Here is a 21,292-nt window from a genome sequence, read left to right as displayed (position 1 = left end):
TTTAAGGTTCCCGTCGCGCCGCAGCCAGAAGCACCGCAGACCGCAGGGCCGGTGGTCGAAGCTCCCCTCCAGGGGGCGATGGCAAGTGCATGCCTCACCCGCGGTAGAAGTTGGCCGCGGGCCGGCCGTGATGGCTTCTTCTTCCCCCGGGTCCCCCACGAGGGATCCCGGGCTGCGGACGCCGCGCCATCTGGAGCTCTGCAGACCGCGGCCTCAGGCTGCCGGCTGCCGCGGGTCAGCGAAACGGAGCGGAACAAACACAATTCTCAGCCTACAGTTCTATCCCAAGGACAGAACTTTAGGCATTGCTACAGTTTCACAACACTTTTCCAAAATGTCAGTCTACATTATGCTGAAGACCTGGAAGAGTTTGGGGTTGTGTGGGGAAGCTAATGGCAGGGTTTGAACCCTCAGTTTCTGACCCAGAGGTGAGAGTGCTGCACTGAGCCAAGCTAACACCTAATAAAGCTATGTACAGTTAAGTGAGCACATTTGAAATGTTAGTGTTTTTTTTTTTTATTGTTTTTTTTTTCAGTTACTTATTGAATTCCATCTCTTTTAGTTGTAAAAAGATACACAGTTGTAAATATTTTATTGGTTACAGGTGGTCGGCTGGTACCACCCTGTGAGTTGGTGTCAGATTCACTGTTCTACGATGTGGCAAGGATGGGGTTTCTGTGTCTGATGTTTTCCCACATCGTGAGTTACTGATCTTGTTTATAGTGGAGGAGAAGCAGCTACATTCGTCTGTGCACAAAGAGAAAATCAAAGGATTTAAGTTAGTCCTATCACTCTGTGCTGTTAGTGGTAGTTTGGAAAATACTCCCTTTTCTTGCCACAAGAGTGCTCAAGAAGGGGATGCTGGAAAGGAAGAAGAAAACTGCAATGGTCAGTGCAGGACTTATTAATAATTAGTAATAACATAAAAAACAATTTAATTGAATTTAATCTGAAACACATTGGGCCATGGTATGTTAATTGCAATAAAACCTTTGAGGGATAGCAGTTTTGCACGTAAATTCGGGTCAGAAGTAAGTTGATCCTCACCAAAACACTATATTATGACTTGGCACTTCAATATACAAATTGGTTTGTAAGATCACTATTAAAAATTAGCAGGTTGGTATAATATCTCCATCTTATTCCTGGGAATGTCAAATGACTCAACAATCCAGCATGTTTCATGCCACTGCGTCAGGTTTATGTTAAATGCCCCCCCCCCCCCCCCCCCCCCTTACCCATTCACCTGTGTGAGCACAACACGTTCACCTGCAGCATGGAAGACATTCTTCGTAGATTAAGATGTTTGTGGATCATCAGGGGAAAATCCTGGCAATTCCATTCCTTCATTGGAATTGTAGTGGTGAGCTATTCCAGCATACTCTGGGGATACACAATTCCAGTAATGAGCACAGCACAACTGTAGTCTCCAATCTATGGCACGTGTACTTGGAAACATTAAGAGCACTGGACCTAAATAAGGTGGGAGAAGAATCCTACATCACCTCAATGAATGGGATGGAAATCTAGCAGGTCTGAGGACTGCCCCAGTTACATTACGCAGCACCATTGATATTAAGCCAAAAATTGCTCCATGTGGCTGGATCTCTTTTCTCTTGAGCATACCAATCTGAGGGGTGATAGACAATAGGTGCAGGAGTAGGCCATTTGGCCCCTCGAGCCAGCACCGCCATTCAATGTGATCATGGCTGATCATCCCCAATCAGTACCCCGTTCCTGCCTTCTCCCCATATCCCCTGACTCCACTATCTTTAAGAGCCCTATCTAGCTCCCTCTTGAAAGTATCCAGAGAACTGGCCTCCACCTCCCTCTGAGGCAGAGAATGTTCACCGCGTCCCGTGCTCTCCAGCCTTTTGCGTAGTCAGCCAATAAGCTCTTCTCCCTGCTTCTCTTTGATTGCTGCTTCGCCGAGATCCACGTAAGCACTGATCTTACAGGGGTATACAGTGCGTTCCATAATGTTTGGGACAAAGACCCATCATTTATTTATTTACCTCTGTACTTCACAATTTGAGATTTGTAATAGAAAAAAAATCACATATGGTTAAAGTGCACATTGTCAGATTTTATTAAAGGGTATTTTTATACATTTTGGTTTCAAATGCATAAAAATGTAGGGGGGGTAATATTGAAATTGAAGAATCCAATGTTCATACCATTTAATTGTAGGCATTCCAAGTGGAATATGAGATGCTGCTCTTCCAGTTGGTGTGTGACCTCACTGTGGCAACGGAGGAGGCCAAGGATGGAATGACCAGTATGGGAATGGAATGTGGATTTAAAATGCGCTTGGTGGCACAACGATAGAGTTGCTGCCTTACAGTACTTGCAGCGCCAGAGACCCGGGTTCGATCATGACTATGGGTGCTACTATACGGAGTTTGTACGTTCTTTCCGTGACAGTTAATGTTAGTATGTAGGTTAATGTTAGTATGCGGGGATCGCTGGTTGGTGCGGACTAGGTGGGCCGAAGGGCCTGTTTCCACGCTGTATCTCTAAACTAGACTAGCAGGTGAAGTTATTTTGGTTCTTTTATATCAACCGACAGGCAGATAGGACTTCAATTTGTTGTTTCCTTCATAATGCCATCTCTGACAGAGTAACATTCATCAAGTGTTCTGACGAAGAGTTTCAAACAAGAAATATTAATTCAGTTCTCTGTCAGCAAACTCCGTTCACCTAAGTGTTTCCAACATTTTCAGTTTTCAGTTCAGATGACCAGCATCAGCAGTGTTATTGATTTTCAGCACTCCTTTAGACTAGGTTTGAAGTGTCAATCTAGATATTTGTGCTCAATACACTGAATTGTGACTTGATTCTGGGTCAGAAGGCTCGCAGTTCGAAAGTGCCAAGTGATTGATGAAGAAACAGCATTTGGTGGAATAATGCGTTGAAGTGCAGATTTTTCCTCTAGTCAGTGGGCTTCCATGTATTAACTTACCTTCTTACGCAATTTCTCATGGTTGTAGTTGTGAGTTTGCATGGGGCTGTGCAGCCATTGAAAATCCGCAAACTCTGCCCTGTGTGGACAGGTAGATGAGATACTGCACTCCTGCTATCGTCACTTGGCTTCAGTATGCTCATGACTAGAGATATTCTGTGTCTTGGGTGCTGCCTGTTCTTTTATCAGTTGGTGGCCAGAGTTTCTTACAAGTTAATGCAACATTTCAAGAAGGCTCTGAGAACATATTTGAAGCATTCTCCTTGTCCCTCAGGTAACCTTAATACATAGAATAGTAGAACATAGCAATAGGCTCAAAAAGCTGGAGTAACTCAGCGGGACAGGCAGCATCTCTAGAGAGAGTTACCCATTCCTTCTCTCTGGAGATGCTGCCTGTCCCACTGAGTTACTCCAGCTCTTTGTGTCTGTCTTCGATTTAAATCAGCATCTGCAGTTCCTTCCTACACATAGGAATAGGCCTTCAGTCCACACCGTCTGAGCTGAAAATGATGCACCTATGTTTGTAGTTAACTAGCTAGTCATTTTCATCAATCCAATTATTTCCTGTGGAGAAGCTAAAATGTCTTTTGGTCACACTCTGGCTCCTGCTGGTTGAAAGGTGTCAGTTAATGTCACTGCTCTCTGCAAATGTCAAGTTTAGTCTCCTGGTTGCTTTCTTTCCTTTGTATTAGAAGCCTTGGATTTCATGCTGTATTCCAGAAAAGGAGCACTTTATATTGATGTGCTGTATTGATGTACTATAATAATATGACTTTAAATCATAATCCTATCTGCTCTCACAGATGTCAAGGCACTCTCTGCAGAAATACAAAGCGTAGTCTTATTGTCTTGACCAGTATCGTTTCCTTAATCAATACCACCATTTTAGGTTGTTGGGCATTGTGTGCAAATTAGCTTCTGACTGCAAATAATTAATGTCCACACTTAAGAGTTAACTATTAACAGAGAAATATGAAAGTCATTAGATAAAAGCAGATTCATCTTTTGGTACTTACCAATACCAATAAATAGAAGACACTCTTTATGTGTATTTACTTAACTGTGTTCCTGTAGATTAGATTAAACCATTGGGTGTTTTGTGCGCAATTCAAAGCAATAATTTGGCATTCATTTTGCAAGATGTGTTGCATGATTGTGTGGAGTGAAATAATGTTAAAATTACTTGTGATTTATTATAAGTAATCATTAATGTGTGTTATTTATGATGTGGATAGAACTGTATCTTTGAAAGAGGTAAAAGGTATGGCGAAGAAAAGCTGAGATAGGCAATAAACTATGAATAAATTGCCCTATATGAGGATGCTTGCGTTCAATAGTCTCTAATATCAATAGAAGATCCCCAGATCCTCCAGCTTGTGGTTTTCGCAAACCAAACCGTGAAATTGGATACCGGGATATGAGATCTTTTCATTATCCTTTTTATGAAAACCTCTGCATATACCGCAAAGAAACCCCTTCCTCAAAACTGCAAGAATTCTGGAAAAATATCGAATTAAGTTTTCGAAACTTCACTGTGACAGAAATTACACAACATGAGATAGCCAGAATAAACGATGAGATCACCAAGGTACCTTTGACTATTAACCTTGTTGATTAACTAGGGTCTTAAAAAAAGTTATGTTGATAAGCACAGAACCATTCCTTTGCTGACAGCACATCCTCAACAGTGCCCCTGTTTCAACAGGTGTTGGTTAACCATATATGTGAATAACCTGGTATAACCGTAGAAGAATCTTGGCAACAGCTTGTAGCATCCAAGGGCTGTTAAATTAACTCTGGCTAGGGACTGCTTGGAGTTAATGCTCGCATTTAAATATTAGTTGTGGAAAATGTAATAATTTGATGTGAATTATTTTTACAATAATCTATGTAAGCATCATTATCTGTACCCCTTATGATTTCTACACTCTTCTGCTTTGATGCTCCTGCAGCAGCGAAACTGGTTCTTCCACTCACCATGCCTATGCCGACCATCAAGTACCAATCTGCATTAATTCCATTTACCAACACTTGGTCCGTAGTTCTTTTGCTGCTCCTTTTCCTCCCACATTTCAAAGAAGTATCAGAAGAAAACATTTACTGGATATTACTCTCAGTAAACTTAATTCCAATCACAATTGGTAGTTTATGGTTGTTCCATTTGGAGTTGCCATTGATGATGGGCGAAATGGCATCATTCAGTGTTTTAATTTAGTTTTGATTTTGTTTCGAGATACAGCGTGGAAACTGACCCTTCGACCCACTGAGACTGCACTGACCAATCATCACCCGTACAGTAGTTATATCCTACACACTCGGGACAATTTACAGACTCCAAATTAACACACAACCCTGCATGTCTTTGGAATGTGGGTGGGAACTGGAGCATCGGAGCAGACCCACACATTCACAGGGAGAACATACAAACTCTGTACAGACAACTCCCATAGTCAGGATTGAACCCAGGTTTCTGGTTCTGTAAGGCAGCAACTGTACCGCTGCTCCACTATGTATAAGATAAGAATGGCCTCTTCCTGCCTTCCATTTCCTTCATTGTGATAATTATTGGCTCTCAATGCTCTCTTTTAAGATACTCCATAAAGCATATCTAAGAGGCCATGTTTTGGTTAGCTGTTCTAATGTAGGAGTTTCCATGTTTCATTTAAGCCTTACAGGAGATTTTTTTATTATTTTTAAGTTCTATCAGAAGATTCTTATTTTTACTTCAATGTAATTGATGTGCAAGTTACTTTAGATGTACACAAAATTAGTCTTTGTGTTTCCATCTGGCAACATTTAGTGAATGGATGCAAGATTTAGGAACTACACAATGCTGAGACTTGACATGATTTGGAGAAACGTTGCTTACAATTGATGGGTTCTTTGTCCATGAAAATAATGATCTGGTTCAGGTCCCAATTGCATTGTTTAAAATCTAAGTTCACGATTTATTAAATCTGTGTCAGCAGTATTGAGAAAAGAGCATATTCATCATGATATCTAGTTTATCAATATATAAAGGTTATTCCAGATAGTGCTTGTTTTTTTTTGTGGGCCTTTCTACTCCAGTATTTATTCCCTGTTTAGTCACATTTTATACCAGATGTGAATATAATGTTCATTTTGCAAAGTAAAGGTTTTTTTTTAAATTTATGTTGGCAATTATTACAACTGAAGAGGATGTCCTCTTTTAGTCTGGTGACTGCTTATCACCTCTCCAGATGTGACCAGCTGTTATATTGAATCCCCTAAATAGGCATTAAGTGTTGTTAATTAATGTTGATCTGTGGGAAAGACTGGCATTTTGTTTGAGGATTTTATCCACAGATCTCCAAAAAGTTATTTTTTTAAAAATTCAGCTCTGTTAAAATCTTTGTCTCAGTGCTAAGTAGATTTTTGTGATTCTAGTGCTTGAACTGAATATAATGGGCCTGTCCCACTTAGGCGATTTTTCAGGCAGACACACACACACACAGACACACACAGACAGAGACAGACAGAGACAGACAGAGACAGACAGAGACACAGACACACACACACACACACACACACACACACACACACACACACACACACACACACACACACACACACACACACACACACACACACACACACACACACACACACACACACACACACACACACACACACACCTTCCTCCACACCTTCCTCCACCAGCCCGGGGGACAGGGCAAGCGGGGAGAGTACAGTTAAGAATCAATACATGGGTCTAAAATCACATCCAGCTGAGTTCAGATAAGGCTTTCAGAAGAATCTGGCTGGGCTTCAAAATTTGGAGAGCGTTTTCAAGGAAATCAGTGGATCAGACATCATCTGTGGAGGGAAATAGATAGTTGATGTTTCAGGTCAAGACCCTTCATCTAGACTGCTAATCCATTTCCATCTGACTGACTTACGACGCTGAGTTCCTCCAGCAGCTCTTTTTTTATGCTACTGTTTCCAGCATCTGCATTCTCTTGCTACTCCTAAGTTTTTAATTCAGTTTTATGGCTACCATTACAAATATTATGTTTTGAGACCAGATTTATTTAATTACTTAAATTTAAATTGTCCTCAGCTGCCTTGTTGAGGTAAATTGCTCAATAATTAGGCCTTGGGCTATGATACTGTCCCAATAGTCCAATAGTAAATGAAAAACTACTTACTTATCTAGTTGCACATTGTATTAGCCGGGCTCAGCGAATAGTAATCTGACTTGAGTCCGCAGGTGTTGTGTTTGATAAATCATCGGATTCAGAGTTTTATTCACAGTATTTTATTACACTACCAAATAAGGCACAAACACTCGCGTATCCCCATATGCACTCGCAAACCCCGAGTACACAGCATAGCATGCCACAGGATGTTCCTGCCCTTGATCATTTGGCACCGTTCATGACATGGTCCAAGGCTGGTGCTCTCTCCTCGATAGGGTGCCCGACACCATTCTTTGGCATTTCTTATCAGAGTAGACTGTGCCACTGGTCCCTCCCCACGTCAATCATAAACCCCCCTTGTCTGCAACATTTCTGCACAACTATTGCTGTTGTGTTTGGTGCACCAATGCTATGCTTTCCCATAGAATGGTGTGATTTCTCAGGCATTGTAAGTTCCCAAGCATGGACAGGTGCAAGGTAATCTCCCACTTGTCAGTCTGAAGAAGGGTTTCGACCTGAAACGTTGCCTATTTCCTTCGCTCCATTGATGCTGCCTCACCCACTGAGTTTCTCCAGCATTATTGTCTAACTGCATTTGAATCTTGTTTTCAGAAGGCATGGAATGCAGTGCTGCTAGTTTAGCTGATAACTCCATTTTACATTTTAGCTGAAATTGTTTGTTTAACCCTTACATGACAGCAGGTCATAAGTTTAATGGCTTTTACCAAGACTTGCATTTAAACTCTTGATGGTTCACTACTCGTCAGTTTCAGGAGAGCACAGTGCTGTCAGAGATGCTGCTCTCCAGATGGTCATATTATTTTCGGGTACCTCTTCTCTGTTCTGACAAACTTTAGAAAATCCATGACACTATCACAAACCATTGTCCCACTGTTTGGTTCAACAGTCTTCACCCTATCAGTAGAACCATAAAGAAATGGGCAAAGTAGGTAAAAACAGATGAACAATGTGCGATTTTGCTGTATGCCATGTTGCCTGATGTAAAGGATTTTGAAAACTTTTAGAAAGCTGTTAAAGCCTGTTCCAATACAGCTCTTTCCTGATAAATGAGGCTTTGACTTTTGTGTCTATAAATGTCCAGTGATATAAAGGCCGGATGATGCTGTCATCTGTCGTTTGTTTATAGACTTGGCTCAAGTGATATGGATGTGCCAAAAGAATTGTGGAGCCGTTCCAAATCCCAATTTGTACCACCAGTCTTTAAAGTTAAGTGTAGAAAAATATTGTCTATCAGTAGGTATTTATCACCACATAAAGGAGTTTTCAGGCAACCTACTTGAACTTTCTGCTTTGTGAACATAGTTATGGTTTGTGCTGTTACTGACGGGCAGAGAGTGCAAGCACTCATATAGACTACAAAGATGCATGAGCAAAGATGTAGTTACATTCTCTAACCTCTCCTGCAATACTAACATCAGAATCCTGGGAAAGAAATGTGTGTTTTGAAATTGATGCTTATTTACATATTCTTTCACGATCTTCTCCGTCTGTGAATTATTCAAGGAGTGTTTGTTTTGCCACAGTTCGTGTTCTCTGAAATTAAGTTGAGCACCAGATGAATTCCTCATTAACATTTTGACTTTATGTTCGAAATCAGTTGTGATGCTCTGAGCTTATGAACCTTTATGTAAACCGTTCTCTGGTGATAAAAGATGTAGCGGCATCCTGAACCTTGAAAATGAAATTGTGGAAGAGCTGAGCCTAAAGAAAGTAGAAAAACAATTGTTATTATCGTGAAATAATTATGCTTTCTCCACCTCCTTTCCTGAGGTAGTTGATAAATTGCTGAGTATGGTCCAGTTGATGTTGGTTACCCAGTACCCTGCTCAGTTTACGTTATCCATTTATAAACAAGATTATCTTTGCCAGCATTAAGTTTAGGTGAGGTGGTGAGGCATCCAGGACTGATCCTGTTTTCGGCCAGTATTAAAACCTGTAACCTTCCAGCAACAACCAATGCATTTCAATATTTCAATTAGGAATTAATCTGTTGACTTTCTAAACTAGGTCACCTACCCATACCAAAATCACTAATACCACCCAAACTGACTGAGGCCTGTATTTTCCTCATCGGTGCAGCACACTGAATAAATAAGCCATTGGGAAAATGACATGTGCTTAAATAAAGATGGGAAGGGAGTAGGATATTTTAAAACAAAGATATATAAAAGTTAGTGAACCATTTATACTGAAAATGTTTAAATTCCTAATTATGAATGTGTCTCTTTGGCACCCTGTGGCTTTAAAGATTCTTGTTCATTTTCTTAAATGAGTAACTTCAAAGTGGTGATTAAAGTGAGTGAAATCTTTTATTTGGCCAACTTACACAGTATTTAATAACTATCATAAATCAAAACTACACAACTTCCTCTCTCACTTACCTCAGACTTTTTACAGAGTCCCTGGTGATTTTCAGCCATTTAATTAAACTGAATGACAGCACTTTAAAAGAATGCACCAGTGCTTGGCTGCCATGTTTCCATGGTGTCCATTGGAGAAAATAACAATAGCAATGATAAAGAGATGTCAGTTCATCTTCGAACTATGTTCCAAGAAGTCAACATGCAATATCATGGATTCTTATTAATCCTCTTCTATGAACAAATTAGAAAACAATGAAGGAATTAGAAAAAAGGACAAAAGGTAATGAAGGAATTTTTTTTTAAATTTGAAGTAAATTTGTGAGAGCTAAAAAATATATTTAACATAAAAACGGAAATTTTGAAATGGGACATCAGGAAATACCTGTTATTTTTAAAATAATACTCCATTAGTTTTGATTTGGTAAATTCCAGCGTAATGCCTCAGTAGATAGTCTCTTTAACAATGTTGTATTCCCTCACAAATTACAAGCTCCTGATTTCGAAGCTACAATGTGTCCAACACATTCAAGGTAACACAAAACTAAGAGGCAAATAAAAAAAAACAACACAGCACATGCTCCCATTAAAGTGACAGAGTATAATGTGACATTTATTTGAAAGATGAGATTGGCCAAATGGACTACAGTGGTCTTTATATGCCTAGTCCATTTCTACTTTTGAATGCCCTTTCCATTTATTTGAATGTTGTTAATCAAATTTTGAAGCATTTTAAATGGGAGAATACCACTTTTTGTTTTGTTCCTTTGAAATACCAGACTCCCTGCAAAGCAGGATCAACCTTTTTTCCTTTAATACACCAAAGTATAAACCTCCTTTGCACACAAGGAAGGTTAGAGTTTGGAAGGCGGGCACAAAAATAGCGGCTTGATTTGTAATCTTCCACATTAGATCTGTTACTTATTATAGATATCAAAAACTGGGCAAATCTTACATTTGCTGATCTTATAATATCAACAGTGTGTGTATTGATCAGAAAGGAACTATAGCATTACTACATGTACTGGGCCTCAGTTGGGTGCGCTGCTACAGATAAAATATATTTTTCATCTGGAGTTGTGCTCACAGCTTTATTCAGCACAGCTGCAATGATCTGAATGATTGGAATTGATATTGGTTTATTATCACGTATACCGAGATCCAATTAAAAACTTTGTTTTGCGTGCTATCCAGGCAGATCATACTGTGCTTGAGTGCAATTATGCTTTGCGTGGTGAGTACAACAGGTTAAAAGAGAAAGGAAGATAGACACAAAAGATTGGAGTAACACAGCGGGTCAGGCAGCATCTCTGGAAAAAGGAATAGGTGACGTTTTGGGTTGAGACCTTTCTTCAGACTGAGAGTCGGGGGAAAGGGGAGTGAGAGATATGGACGGCACTTGGGACAAATGAATGGAAGATATGCAAAATGCATTGATAATCAATAGGCTATTGTTGGTTGAGGGATAGGTGATAAGTATACAGACAGGAACTAAACAGGACAACAGTAAAACTAGTATGACAACTCGGATGTGGGAGGGACAGAGAGAGAGGGGATGCAAGAGTTATTTGAAGTTAGAGAAATCAATATTCATACCACTGGGTTGTAAGCTGCCCAAGCAAAAGATGAGATGCTGTTCCTCCAATTTATGTCAGAAAGGGAGCAAAGTGCAGAATACACTGATTCAACTACAGAGAAAGTGCAGATTTTTAAAGTTTAACGGGTAAGGCCGCGACAAGGTAGATTCGCTTGGTTTTGGCCTATGAGAGGTCAACTTAAGAGACTGATAACATTGGAGAAAAAGCAGTTCTTAAATCTGGTGGAATGCATTTTCAAACATTTGCTTCTTCTGCCCGATGAGTGGGGAGAGAAGAAAGAATAATTAGGGGGTGAGTGGTCCTTGATTATCTTGGCTGCTTTCCCAAGGCAGCAGGAAGTTTAGATGGAATTGATGGGGGTGGGGAGAAGGGTAGTTTGTGCGATGGACTGGGTTGTGTTTGCAATTTATTGTTGTTTTGGGCAGAGCAATTGCACTATCAGGCTATGATACATCCAGATAGGAAGTTTTTTATGGTGCATCTGAAGAAATTGATAAGAGTCATTGCAAATGTGTCGAATTTCCTTAGCATTCCAAGAATTTGGAGGCATAGGTGTGCTTTTTTGATCTTAGCATCAAATGTGGATGGACCAGAACAAATTGATGATATTTACACCGAGGAACTTCAAGCTCTTGACTGTTTCCACTTAAGCATAATAGATACTATTCCATCCTGCTTCCTGAAGTTGATGACCAGTTCCTATGCTTTGCTGACATTGAGCAAGGCATTGTTGTTTTGATGCCATGTTACTAAGATGTCTGTACTCCATCTAAACATTGTTTGAGATCCAGCCCACTTTGGTGGTGTCATCTGCAAACTTGTTTAGAGCAGAATTTGACTGCACATGCATGAGTATGAAGTAAGGAACAGAGAACACCCAAAAGCACTGGATAAAGTGGAGATGATGTTTCCACTGGTGGGAGAGTCTTGGAACAGAGGCCATAGCCTCAGAATAATTGGACAGACCCTTGTAAAGTTGAGGAGGAATTTCTTTAGTCAGAGGGTGGCGAATCTGTGGAATTCAATACCACAGAAGGCTGTGGAGGCCAAGTCAATAGGTATTTTTAAGGTGGAGATTGATACATTCTTGATTAGTATGGGTGTCAAGGGCTATGGGGAGAAGGCAGGAAAATGGGGTTGATAGATAAGCCATGATTAAATGGCAGGAAAAACGTCATGGGCCGAATGACCTAAGTTCTGCTCGTATGACATAAACTTATGAACACAGCCTTGCGGGGCACCAATAACCATATAACAATTACAGCACGGAAACAGGCCAACTCGGCCCTACAAGTCCGTGCCGAACAACTTTTTTTCCTTAGTCCCACCTGCCTGCTGCACTCATACCATAACCCTCCATTCCCTTCTCATCCATATGCCTATCCAATTTATTTTTAAATGATACCAACGATCCTGCCTCCACCACTTCCACTGGAAGCTCATTCCACACCGCTACCACTCTCCCCTCATGTTACCCCTAAACTTCTGTCCCTTAATTCTGAAGTCATGTCCTCTTGTTTGAACCTTCCCTATTCTCAAAGGGCAAAGCTGATCCACATCAACTCTGTCTATCCTTATCATCATTTTAAAGACCTCTATCAAGTCCCCCCTTAACCTTCTGCGCTCCAGAGAATAAAGACCTAACTTATTCAACCTTTCTCTGTAACTTAGTTGTTGAAACCGAGGCAACATTCTAGTAAATCTCCTCTGTACTCTCTCTATTTTGTTGACATCCTTCCTATAATTGGACGATCAAAATTGTACACTATACTCCACATTTGGTCTCACCAATGCCTTGTACAATTTTAACATTACATCCCAGCTTCTATACTCAATGCTCTGATTTATAAAGGCTAGCATACCAAAAGCTTTCTTTACCACCCTATCTATATGAGATTCCACCTTCAAGGAACTATGCACGGTTATTCCCAGATCCCTCTGTTCAACTGTATTCTTCTATTCCCTACCATTTACCATGTATACAGGTTAGCAACTGGGCACAGCTGGTCATATTTATTGTTAAATCTTATGTTGAGAATTATTGTGGAACAGGTTTTGTCGCCCTCCCTTACAGATTGTGGTCTATGGATCAGGAAGTCAAGGATCCAATTGAAGAAGGGGATGCTAAGACCGAGGTCCAGGTTTTGATGATGAGTTTAGATGGAGTTATGAGATTGAGGATGGGGCCCATAGTCATTAAACAGGATGGTGCACCCAATTGCCAGCAATCGTTTTTTTTTAATGTTTCTTCTTCCTACTTAATAGTTGAAAGTGAATCCAGAAGATTTGGTTTTCTGATTGTTATGTTATTTCTCTGTGCCATCTAATTTTCTGCTGTAACAACATAAATGTATCGTGGACAGCAAGTTGGGCAGATGCTGTGGGAATTTGCTTTCAGTGGTTTTGGTTGACTCGAACACCAGGAGAAGTCTATTTTCTGAATAATATCTGGGATTATTTGCGCCCGCATGGGATCTGTTTAATAACGGTCCCAGTACTGCTCTAATTTAAGTAAAATATGTTGAATCACAATGCTTTCCCTCCACTGTACAAAATGAAATAAATTATAACTTGTCAAGTTAATATAATGGTCAGTGAATACTTGATATTACTTCAAAATAATCTGAATTATTGAAAGGAAAATAATATTCTTTATAACTACTTTTGTAATCTCCATTTCCTAAGGAGGCGCCAGTGTATGTTGCATTGTGTATAGACTGATGGGAATAAAAACCATGTTGAAGTACTGTAAATACATCAACATTAACAGAATGTCTGTGTTAGAAAATTGAAGATTGCAATTCTGAACACAGTAGGAATTCCGTGCTGTGGAGCTGTTTGTGAAAATTTGAGAATTTACTGCAGTAGAATAAAGCAAACATTGCTGATGCTGTATATATAAACCACGCGCACACTGACATTATAAACATGCACATATACTGTCAAATGGAAGATTTCCCGACAGTACATTTTTGTTTAGCGCCTCAATGTCTATTGTTTTATTTATTTATTCCTATTATATAAATTAATTTTCAAGCTAAAAGCCCTCAATTTCATATTTGGTGTGCGTGAGATGCCATTTTTAGTGTTTGGAAATAAAACACTAGTTAGTTTTACTGGGTTTGTAAATAGAACAGTTTGTTATTGATGGGCTACTCTCTATTGAAACAAACTGTGAAGACAGTCATTAACTGTTTCTCAGCATGGAAAAAATTAGATCGCATAACTTTAATGTCAAAGGGGCAAAGTTTAAAGGAGATGTGTGGGATGAGTGTTTTACACAGAGCAATAATGCCCCTGTCCCACTTAGGAAACCTGAACGGAAACCTCTGGAGACTTTGCGCCCCACCCAAGGTTTCCGTGCAGTTCCCGGAGGTTGCAGGTGGTTGCCGGAGGTTGCAGGTAGTGGAAGCAGATGAGGAGACTGACAAAAACCTCCGGGAACCGCACAGAAACCTTGGTTGGGGCGCAAAGTCTCCAGAGGTTTCCATTCAGGTTTCCTAAGTGGGACAGGGGCATAAGTGAGCACAAAAAATTATTGTCCAGTAATTACTATTTAGAACAACATGCGACACACACATTTGGTAGTATATTTCTCTACATTAAAACAATGGCAGCATTTCAAAAGGTTTTCAATTGGTTGTAAAATGCTTAGGGACATTCTGGGGTTGTGAATACTATAGAGATATGCATCTATTTACTTCTATGAAAAAAATATATTTTACATCTGTATCATATCTGCAAGTCCAGCAATGTGAGCAAGCCAGCAAAGCTTCATTCTTGTTAATGATCCTGATTTAAAATAAACTTCGTGGCACTATCATACATCTGCACATCCCCTTTAAATTTCATCAATTTCAGTTTTTAAAATAAGTGAAATACAAAGTAAATAACAGTAAGCAGATAATGTTTCTGCTATGTTTGGCAATATCTTCTATTTTCATCAGGGTAGAATTTCTAGCTATTTGTGGGTTACCAATTTGAACAAGGAACATTTCATAGGAAGTCATGTTATTCTGACTTTATTCTTTTTGCTTTATAATGCAGGTGCTTGTCAGTGAGGATGCGGAGGGTAAAGGCATAGTGGCTCATTTCCTGGCTCATGATAATAAACCTATTTCCTGCATGGCTTTCAACCCCAGTGGTAAGTGCAATGAGTTTGTCTTCATGGTTTTAAAATACTAACTCTTAGAAGACCACGGTATATCTATAATTGAAGCTTTAGAAATATAACTTTCTTAAGAGAAATGAGCACGGCAAAATATATTACTCGACGACCCCTCTTCTCCCACATCTCCCAAACATTTATTTCATAATTATTTTAATCATTAAAAATAATTCATAATTATTTTAATGACTTGTTAGGAGGCGCTCCCTCCTTACTGCCACTTCCTCAGTGTGGTGCTCATACCTCTGCCACAGTGTGGTGTTCCCACCTCACTGCCCTACAGTGTGGCCCTCCCTCCTCATCGCATCAAATCATTTTACATTTGATTTATAAAATGCTAACTTATTAATGATTGTAAACAAATTCAGCTATTATTTCTGTAATCTCCAAGTTGTCTATTTAAGTGTGATTGTTTTGTTAAATGATTGATAGAAATATAACTGTCTAATTAAGCTCATATGTTTTAAATAGCTCTCAAGTCTGCATGAAAGGCCTTTCCAAGTGTTGATTAATTATTTTGTACAGAAGGAAATTCAGACATTGCATCCAAAATGTTATCAGCTCTTACACAAGACTATCTAGAAATTACATCTTGTGTATAGATTATTCAATCCAAATAGTTTATGTTGTACACATACTTTTTCCACGTGGCATTTCACGAGCTATATATCCTTCATTCTCTTTATTGCACAGGTACATATAACTTTGCCTGATATCTGATATTTGCCTCAACTGCCCAAACTTACCATTAATTAGTAGGAATCAAAGATATCTTTGTTGTTCTGAACCTATTAGTTCATAGGTTTTCAGGCTGAAAATGTTTTGTTTCTCTGATCCTTTATCATAATTAATTCCACTGATTGTGGGAGTCAGCTTCATGGTTTTGCTTCGCACAAATCCCAGGTTTGAATGATTTGCTTGTGGTTTGGTGATAAAGCTGTGCATAATGTGCAGTTTGACAAGAACAGTTAATGCATTGTTAAATCAACCTGCAGAACTAATTTAGCAAAGTACAATCTATGTTCCGGTGTTAATTGCTGTTTGCTTTTGACTGTAAATTTCAGCATTGTTAGGTTTTTTCCATCGTATTTGGTTCATCATGTAAACATATTACCACCCAGCGTGTTTCAGTGTGTGGTATCTTGCAAATGTGCTACTGTCTTTCAATTTTTCTGAAGCCATGGTTGCAATTCAGATCCATCATATTACCTCCATCCAGTCAAAGAGGAATCCCACAAATTGCTCTTTCCAAAGTCTAGCAACAGGCAGGTTTGGAGGGATATGGGCCAATCGCGGGCAGGTGGTGCTAGTGTAACTGGGACAAGTTAGGCCGAAGGGCCTGTTTCCATGCTGTATTACTCTATGACTCTAAGAAGCAAAAACACATAATTAATAGCCTGAAGCTAATTTATGAAAACCATGAGGGAATTTCTGTCAAACTGCCCAGGGCTTCTGAGCATACTCTAACAAACTGTAATTGTTCAGGACTCATCACAGACCAAATAAAACTTAAGATGTTTGGACTTGTTAGCAATAGTGAGATTTGCTTATTTTTAAATCCTGGGACGAATTTTGTTGCTAAGGAGTTGAGGAAGGAAACCATCGAAGGAGCAGCATGCTCAGACATAACTTGAAAAGCTTTGGTTATGGTGTACTACGTTGCTGTAATACAACTGAGGTTGATGATGACATTAAAAGCAAAGCTTGAGTAGTACATATAAACTATCAGTAATTTGAGACTGTGTTGTAGAGTCTATCCCCCTCCAGCTCTGCTGCCATTAAATAACATACATCCAAATTGTAACATTGCTGTTTGTGAATAGTAATATTTCTTTGCAGGAGCTTTGAAGCTGACAGGTCTCCAACTCAAAAGTAGTGACATTGTGATAATTACACAAAAAAAAATCACCGAAGACCTGAGGCAATTCATGTCAATTCACAGGAATGACAATTAAAATATTTTTTTTGTTTAGAAATTGATTTATACATTGCATGTGCCACTTAACATAACATGTGACCAGATTAAAAAAATATATATACATGGAGCTCTAAAATATTTGCATCTCTCACAAGCCTTGCCCCAAAGTTGGTATCTTTCTCCCTGCTGAATGTGTCACTTTCTGAACAATTTTAACCTAAACTCTATCTTAACTTTGCAATTCTGTGCTTTCCTGTTGAATCAAAATTTATAAATGTTCTGTATGCAAGAAAGATCTATTCCTTGTGACCTTTTTTTAACTTCAGCTTGGTACTCATTATTTCTTCCCTCCTGGCCTAACGTTAATGATTCTGCAAACTGGCCTTGTGCACATTCACTTTTATAGACTCCCTAACTGCTGGAACTCTGAAATGAAATAAAATGGCATACATTGTCAGTTGGCCAGGTACCATCTACGAAGAGGGAAACTAAGTTTTAGCTTGATGACCTTCCATCAACTTTGAATCATTATGTTGGTATATTCTCATTGACTCTTAATCAGAATTGCTTCACTTTATCAAGTTAGGAATGGGGCTATCCACATTTTCCATCCCTTTGTTCACTGCTTTGATCATTACTTTCATGAGCTAAGTTAATAGGCTGAATTCCAGATATCCGCTCTGATTGAAGTGATTTTTATGCATCTTTTGAGACGTTTTACCTGTATAAGTTTGGTGAATCCACTGAAGTGCTACCCAGCATAGAGATGTGCCGTTACCATTGACTACAGATAAATTATGTTTTATTAAGATAAAGGTGGAAAACATGAGGAGAAATAATAATGAAGAGTTGATTTTCAGATGTTAACACTGGGGGGGGGGGGGGGGGGGGAGTATTCATTTTTAAAATTATTGACATCCCTGTCATTGGTGGATATAGAATTCATGTAAAATATATTCTTTATGAAAAGGTAAACCATCCTATGGTGCTGTGTTCCTGTGAAAATTAAACTCCTGCGAATGCTACAATCTTTGTCATTGGTGCAGAACGTTTGCCTGTAATATTCCAGTGTTACACCCTTTTTTTGCTTTCAGATATCAAATTTGCATTGTATCTCATTACTGCTGGGCCCACCTGTTGGAGATTTGTTCGCACAATGAAAACTGTTTTTCATGAATGGAAATGAAAGGGATAAATCATCTTAGATTGTGTAAAATGATGAATAGCCAGGGCATGAACTGCAACAATGCTGCATGGTCTTGCTGCAGCTGTGTGACTGAAACAGACGCTGGACTAACTTGGGATAAGTACAGTGCTGTAATTGACTCCTGACCAATTGTTGAAGGAATAATGAGCAGTTAAAATTATTTCTCGTTGAGCTTAAAATGTCACACATTTCACAAAATCATACAGCACAGAAACAGGCCTTTCAGGCCAACGCATCTATGCCAATAAAGATGCCCATATACTGTTCATGCCGAATGACCAATATCCTTCGAAACCTTTCTTATCCAATTACCTGTCCAAATATCTTTTACATGTTGTAATTGCACCTGCCATTAACTTATCTATCACATTTTATAGTTCCCAGATTTGTCTTTGCAGTTGTTCTTGTATAAATATACTCCTGCATTCCCTGTACTCTAGGGATTCACTTGATATGTACCTGAACCATACTTCTTTTTCTGATCAGAGCCTTAATATCTCATATCATCCCTGCACCTGCTAGCCTTGACCTTCACTCAAACAGGAACCTGCCGACTTTGATGTTTAAGTATATCTTTTAAGACTACTCTTTCCAAGAGTAGGTTCAGCTTTGCCCTTTCCCATGTAGGGTCAATAGACAATAGGTGCAGAGTAGGCCATTTGGCCCTTCGAGCCATTCAGGGTGATCATCCCCAATCAGTACCCCGTTCCTGCCTTCTCCCCATATCTCCTGACTCCGCTATCTTTAAGAGCCCTATCTAGCTCTCTCTTGAAAGTATCCAAAGAACCGGCCTTCGCTGCCCTCAGAGGCAGAGAATTCCACAGACTCTCACAACTCTCTGTCCTTTATATATTGCCTGAGGAAAGCTTCCTGAACATACTTAACAAATTCCACCCCCTCAAAGCCCTCAGCCCATAGCACTATAGCAGCCCTTGTCTCTATTAGAAAAGTTAAAATCCCTACTACGACAACGCTATTATCCTTGCAACTCTGCAATCTCACAAGGTAGAGAAGGAGAACATGGAGTCGACCCCGCCATTCAATCATGACTGATCTCTGCCCCCTAATCCCATTTTCCTGCCTTCTCCCCATTTCCTGCCTTCTCCCCATTGACACCCGTTCTAATCAAGAATTTATCTGCCTTAAAAAATATCCACTGTCAGTCTTCACAGCCCTCTGTGGCAATGTGTTCCACAGATTAACTACCCTCTGACTAAATAAGTTCCTCCTGTTGCCCTTTCTAAAATAGTGCTCTGTTTGCCTGTTTGTTCATCTGCTTGCCATGTTTATCTCCTTGCCTGTTTGGTCATCTTTGGATTATAATAAGGCACTGGAGCAATGATACATGCTGGTTAAGAGATGATGCTGCCACAGTAAGGATTGAGGATAAAATTATAATCATCACATATAGGTTATACTGTTATCAATTACCCCGGAGAAAATGTTCAATCTGAGGCTGAGATGATGACTATGCTGCCTGAAAAGGCTGCTGAGACAATGAATTGATCAATACTTGGTCAGCAGTATCTCAGATACAATCTATGATGTCTTACGGGAGCCACCCGGGTCAGGTCTGGGTCTCTGGCAATTTGCGGAGGACAGCTGGACTACAGTCCTGTGCATCTTTGGGGGGGGGGGGGGAGAAGGCCGCAGAATCCGGGGAAACCTACGCTATTCCAATGTCTTTGCAATGTAGGTGGAAAGAGAGAACCACTCTGGTCGTTCTATCCTACAGACGAGAGACAATTTGCAGTGTGTAGGATAGAACTAGTGTACGGGTATTCGTGGGTTGGCATGGACTCGGTGTTTCCATGCTGCACCTCAAAACTAAACAAATCTAAAATGGTTTGAAAAAGCCTTTCGCTCCATCCCACCTCTTGGTCACTCTGTTAAATAATGAATTTGTTCTACAATAAATCAGTCCACTATAACCAAAATCCATTGTAAAGAGGATCATTAAAATTAGGGTTAACTGTATTATAAAAAGGGACTTAATTTATTTTTTACCCTTTTCCTTGGGAGTCTTAAAATCTCAATTGAAATGAATGGGCTTGTAGATTCTACACCAGGTCTAAACTGGTGCAGGATCTTTAAGCAAATTCTCAGCTAAGGAATATCAGTAATCTTGTTCTTTTGCTATTGGACTCCAAGTGAAGTGCTGAAAAAAATCATTGCTCTGAGCCTCAATTATTGACAGGGTTCGTTAATAACTTATGTGAAGGTATTGATTGTATTGGCGACGCAGTGGTGCTTGTTTCCAACAGGAACAGTGACGGACGCACCACACATCCCTGACCTCCAGTTCCTGCGGACTTCCGCCGCTGGAAGTATAGGATTTTGGTGTGTGTGCTTTATCATCATTCCTTACAATGCTATGTGCGACAGTGATCGCAACTTCTACTGAAGTGTGGATGGCCATTGGCTCGCAAGAAGCTCATCCGCCCTAGACACGTCTTGTTTTTGGTCCTGCTGGGGGTCCACAGCCCCCTCCTCACCTGGCAAACCAGGTGGGGGAGACGGTTTAGTCGCTGACTATCCGACTGAGGAGCAGGTAGCACGGGATTACAAGGTACCCGTGCCGGGTGAACTCCCCCCAACTTGACCCCCGATTGTATTACTCAATAATATAGAGTTGGATGGGAAAATTCTAAGGTGGACTCAAGAGGGAGCATAGGCAGATTGAATGAGTGAGCATGAAGGTGGGGTATGAGTTTATTCATTTTAATTGGAAGATTAAAATTACTAGATTGATGTCTGGGGTCTGTCCTGTGGCAGGGTGGTGGATATGATGTTAAGAGGCAGCTTTATGTAGCTGGAGAGTCTTAAAATCAGGATATGTGATCTCCAGATAAATAGATATAGGACTTAATTCGGGAAGCATGACTTTGGAATTCTGTA

At 39.9% G+C, this 21,292-nt stretch overlaps 1 protein-coding gene across 1 annotated transcript in view; it reads left to right on the top strand.

Annotated features, from left to right (window-relative positions):
• The window catches only part of bcas3 (BCAS3 microtubule associated cell migration factor), a gene marked incomplete at its 5' end in the record, with an annotated part of 612,428 nt that overhangs the window by 104,860 nt on the left and 486,276 nt on the right, over positions 1-21,292 (top strand). The window contains one exon of the mRNA XM_055657406.1: positions 15,149-15,245. Within this exon, the coding sequence (XP_055513381.1) occupies positions 15,149-15,245 (97 nt within the window). The remainder of the gene's footprint in view (positions 1-15,148; positions 15,246-21,292) is intronic.

Source organism: Leucoraja erinacea, chromosome 28 (assembly GCF_028641065.1).
Source record: "Leucoraja erinacea ecotype New England chromosome 28, Leri_hhj_1, whole genome shotgun sequence".
In the NCBI taxonomy this organism is placed as follows: Eukaryota; Metazoa; Chordata; class Chondrichthyes; order Rajiformes; family Rajidae; genus Leucoraja; species Leucoraja erinaceus.
This window is presented reverse-complemented; position numbering and strand designations above follow the sequence as displayed.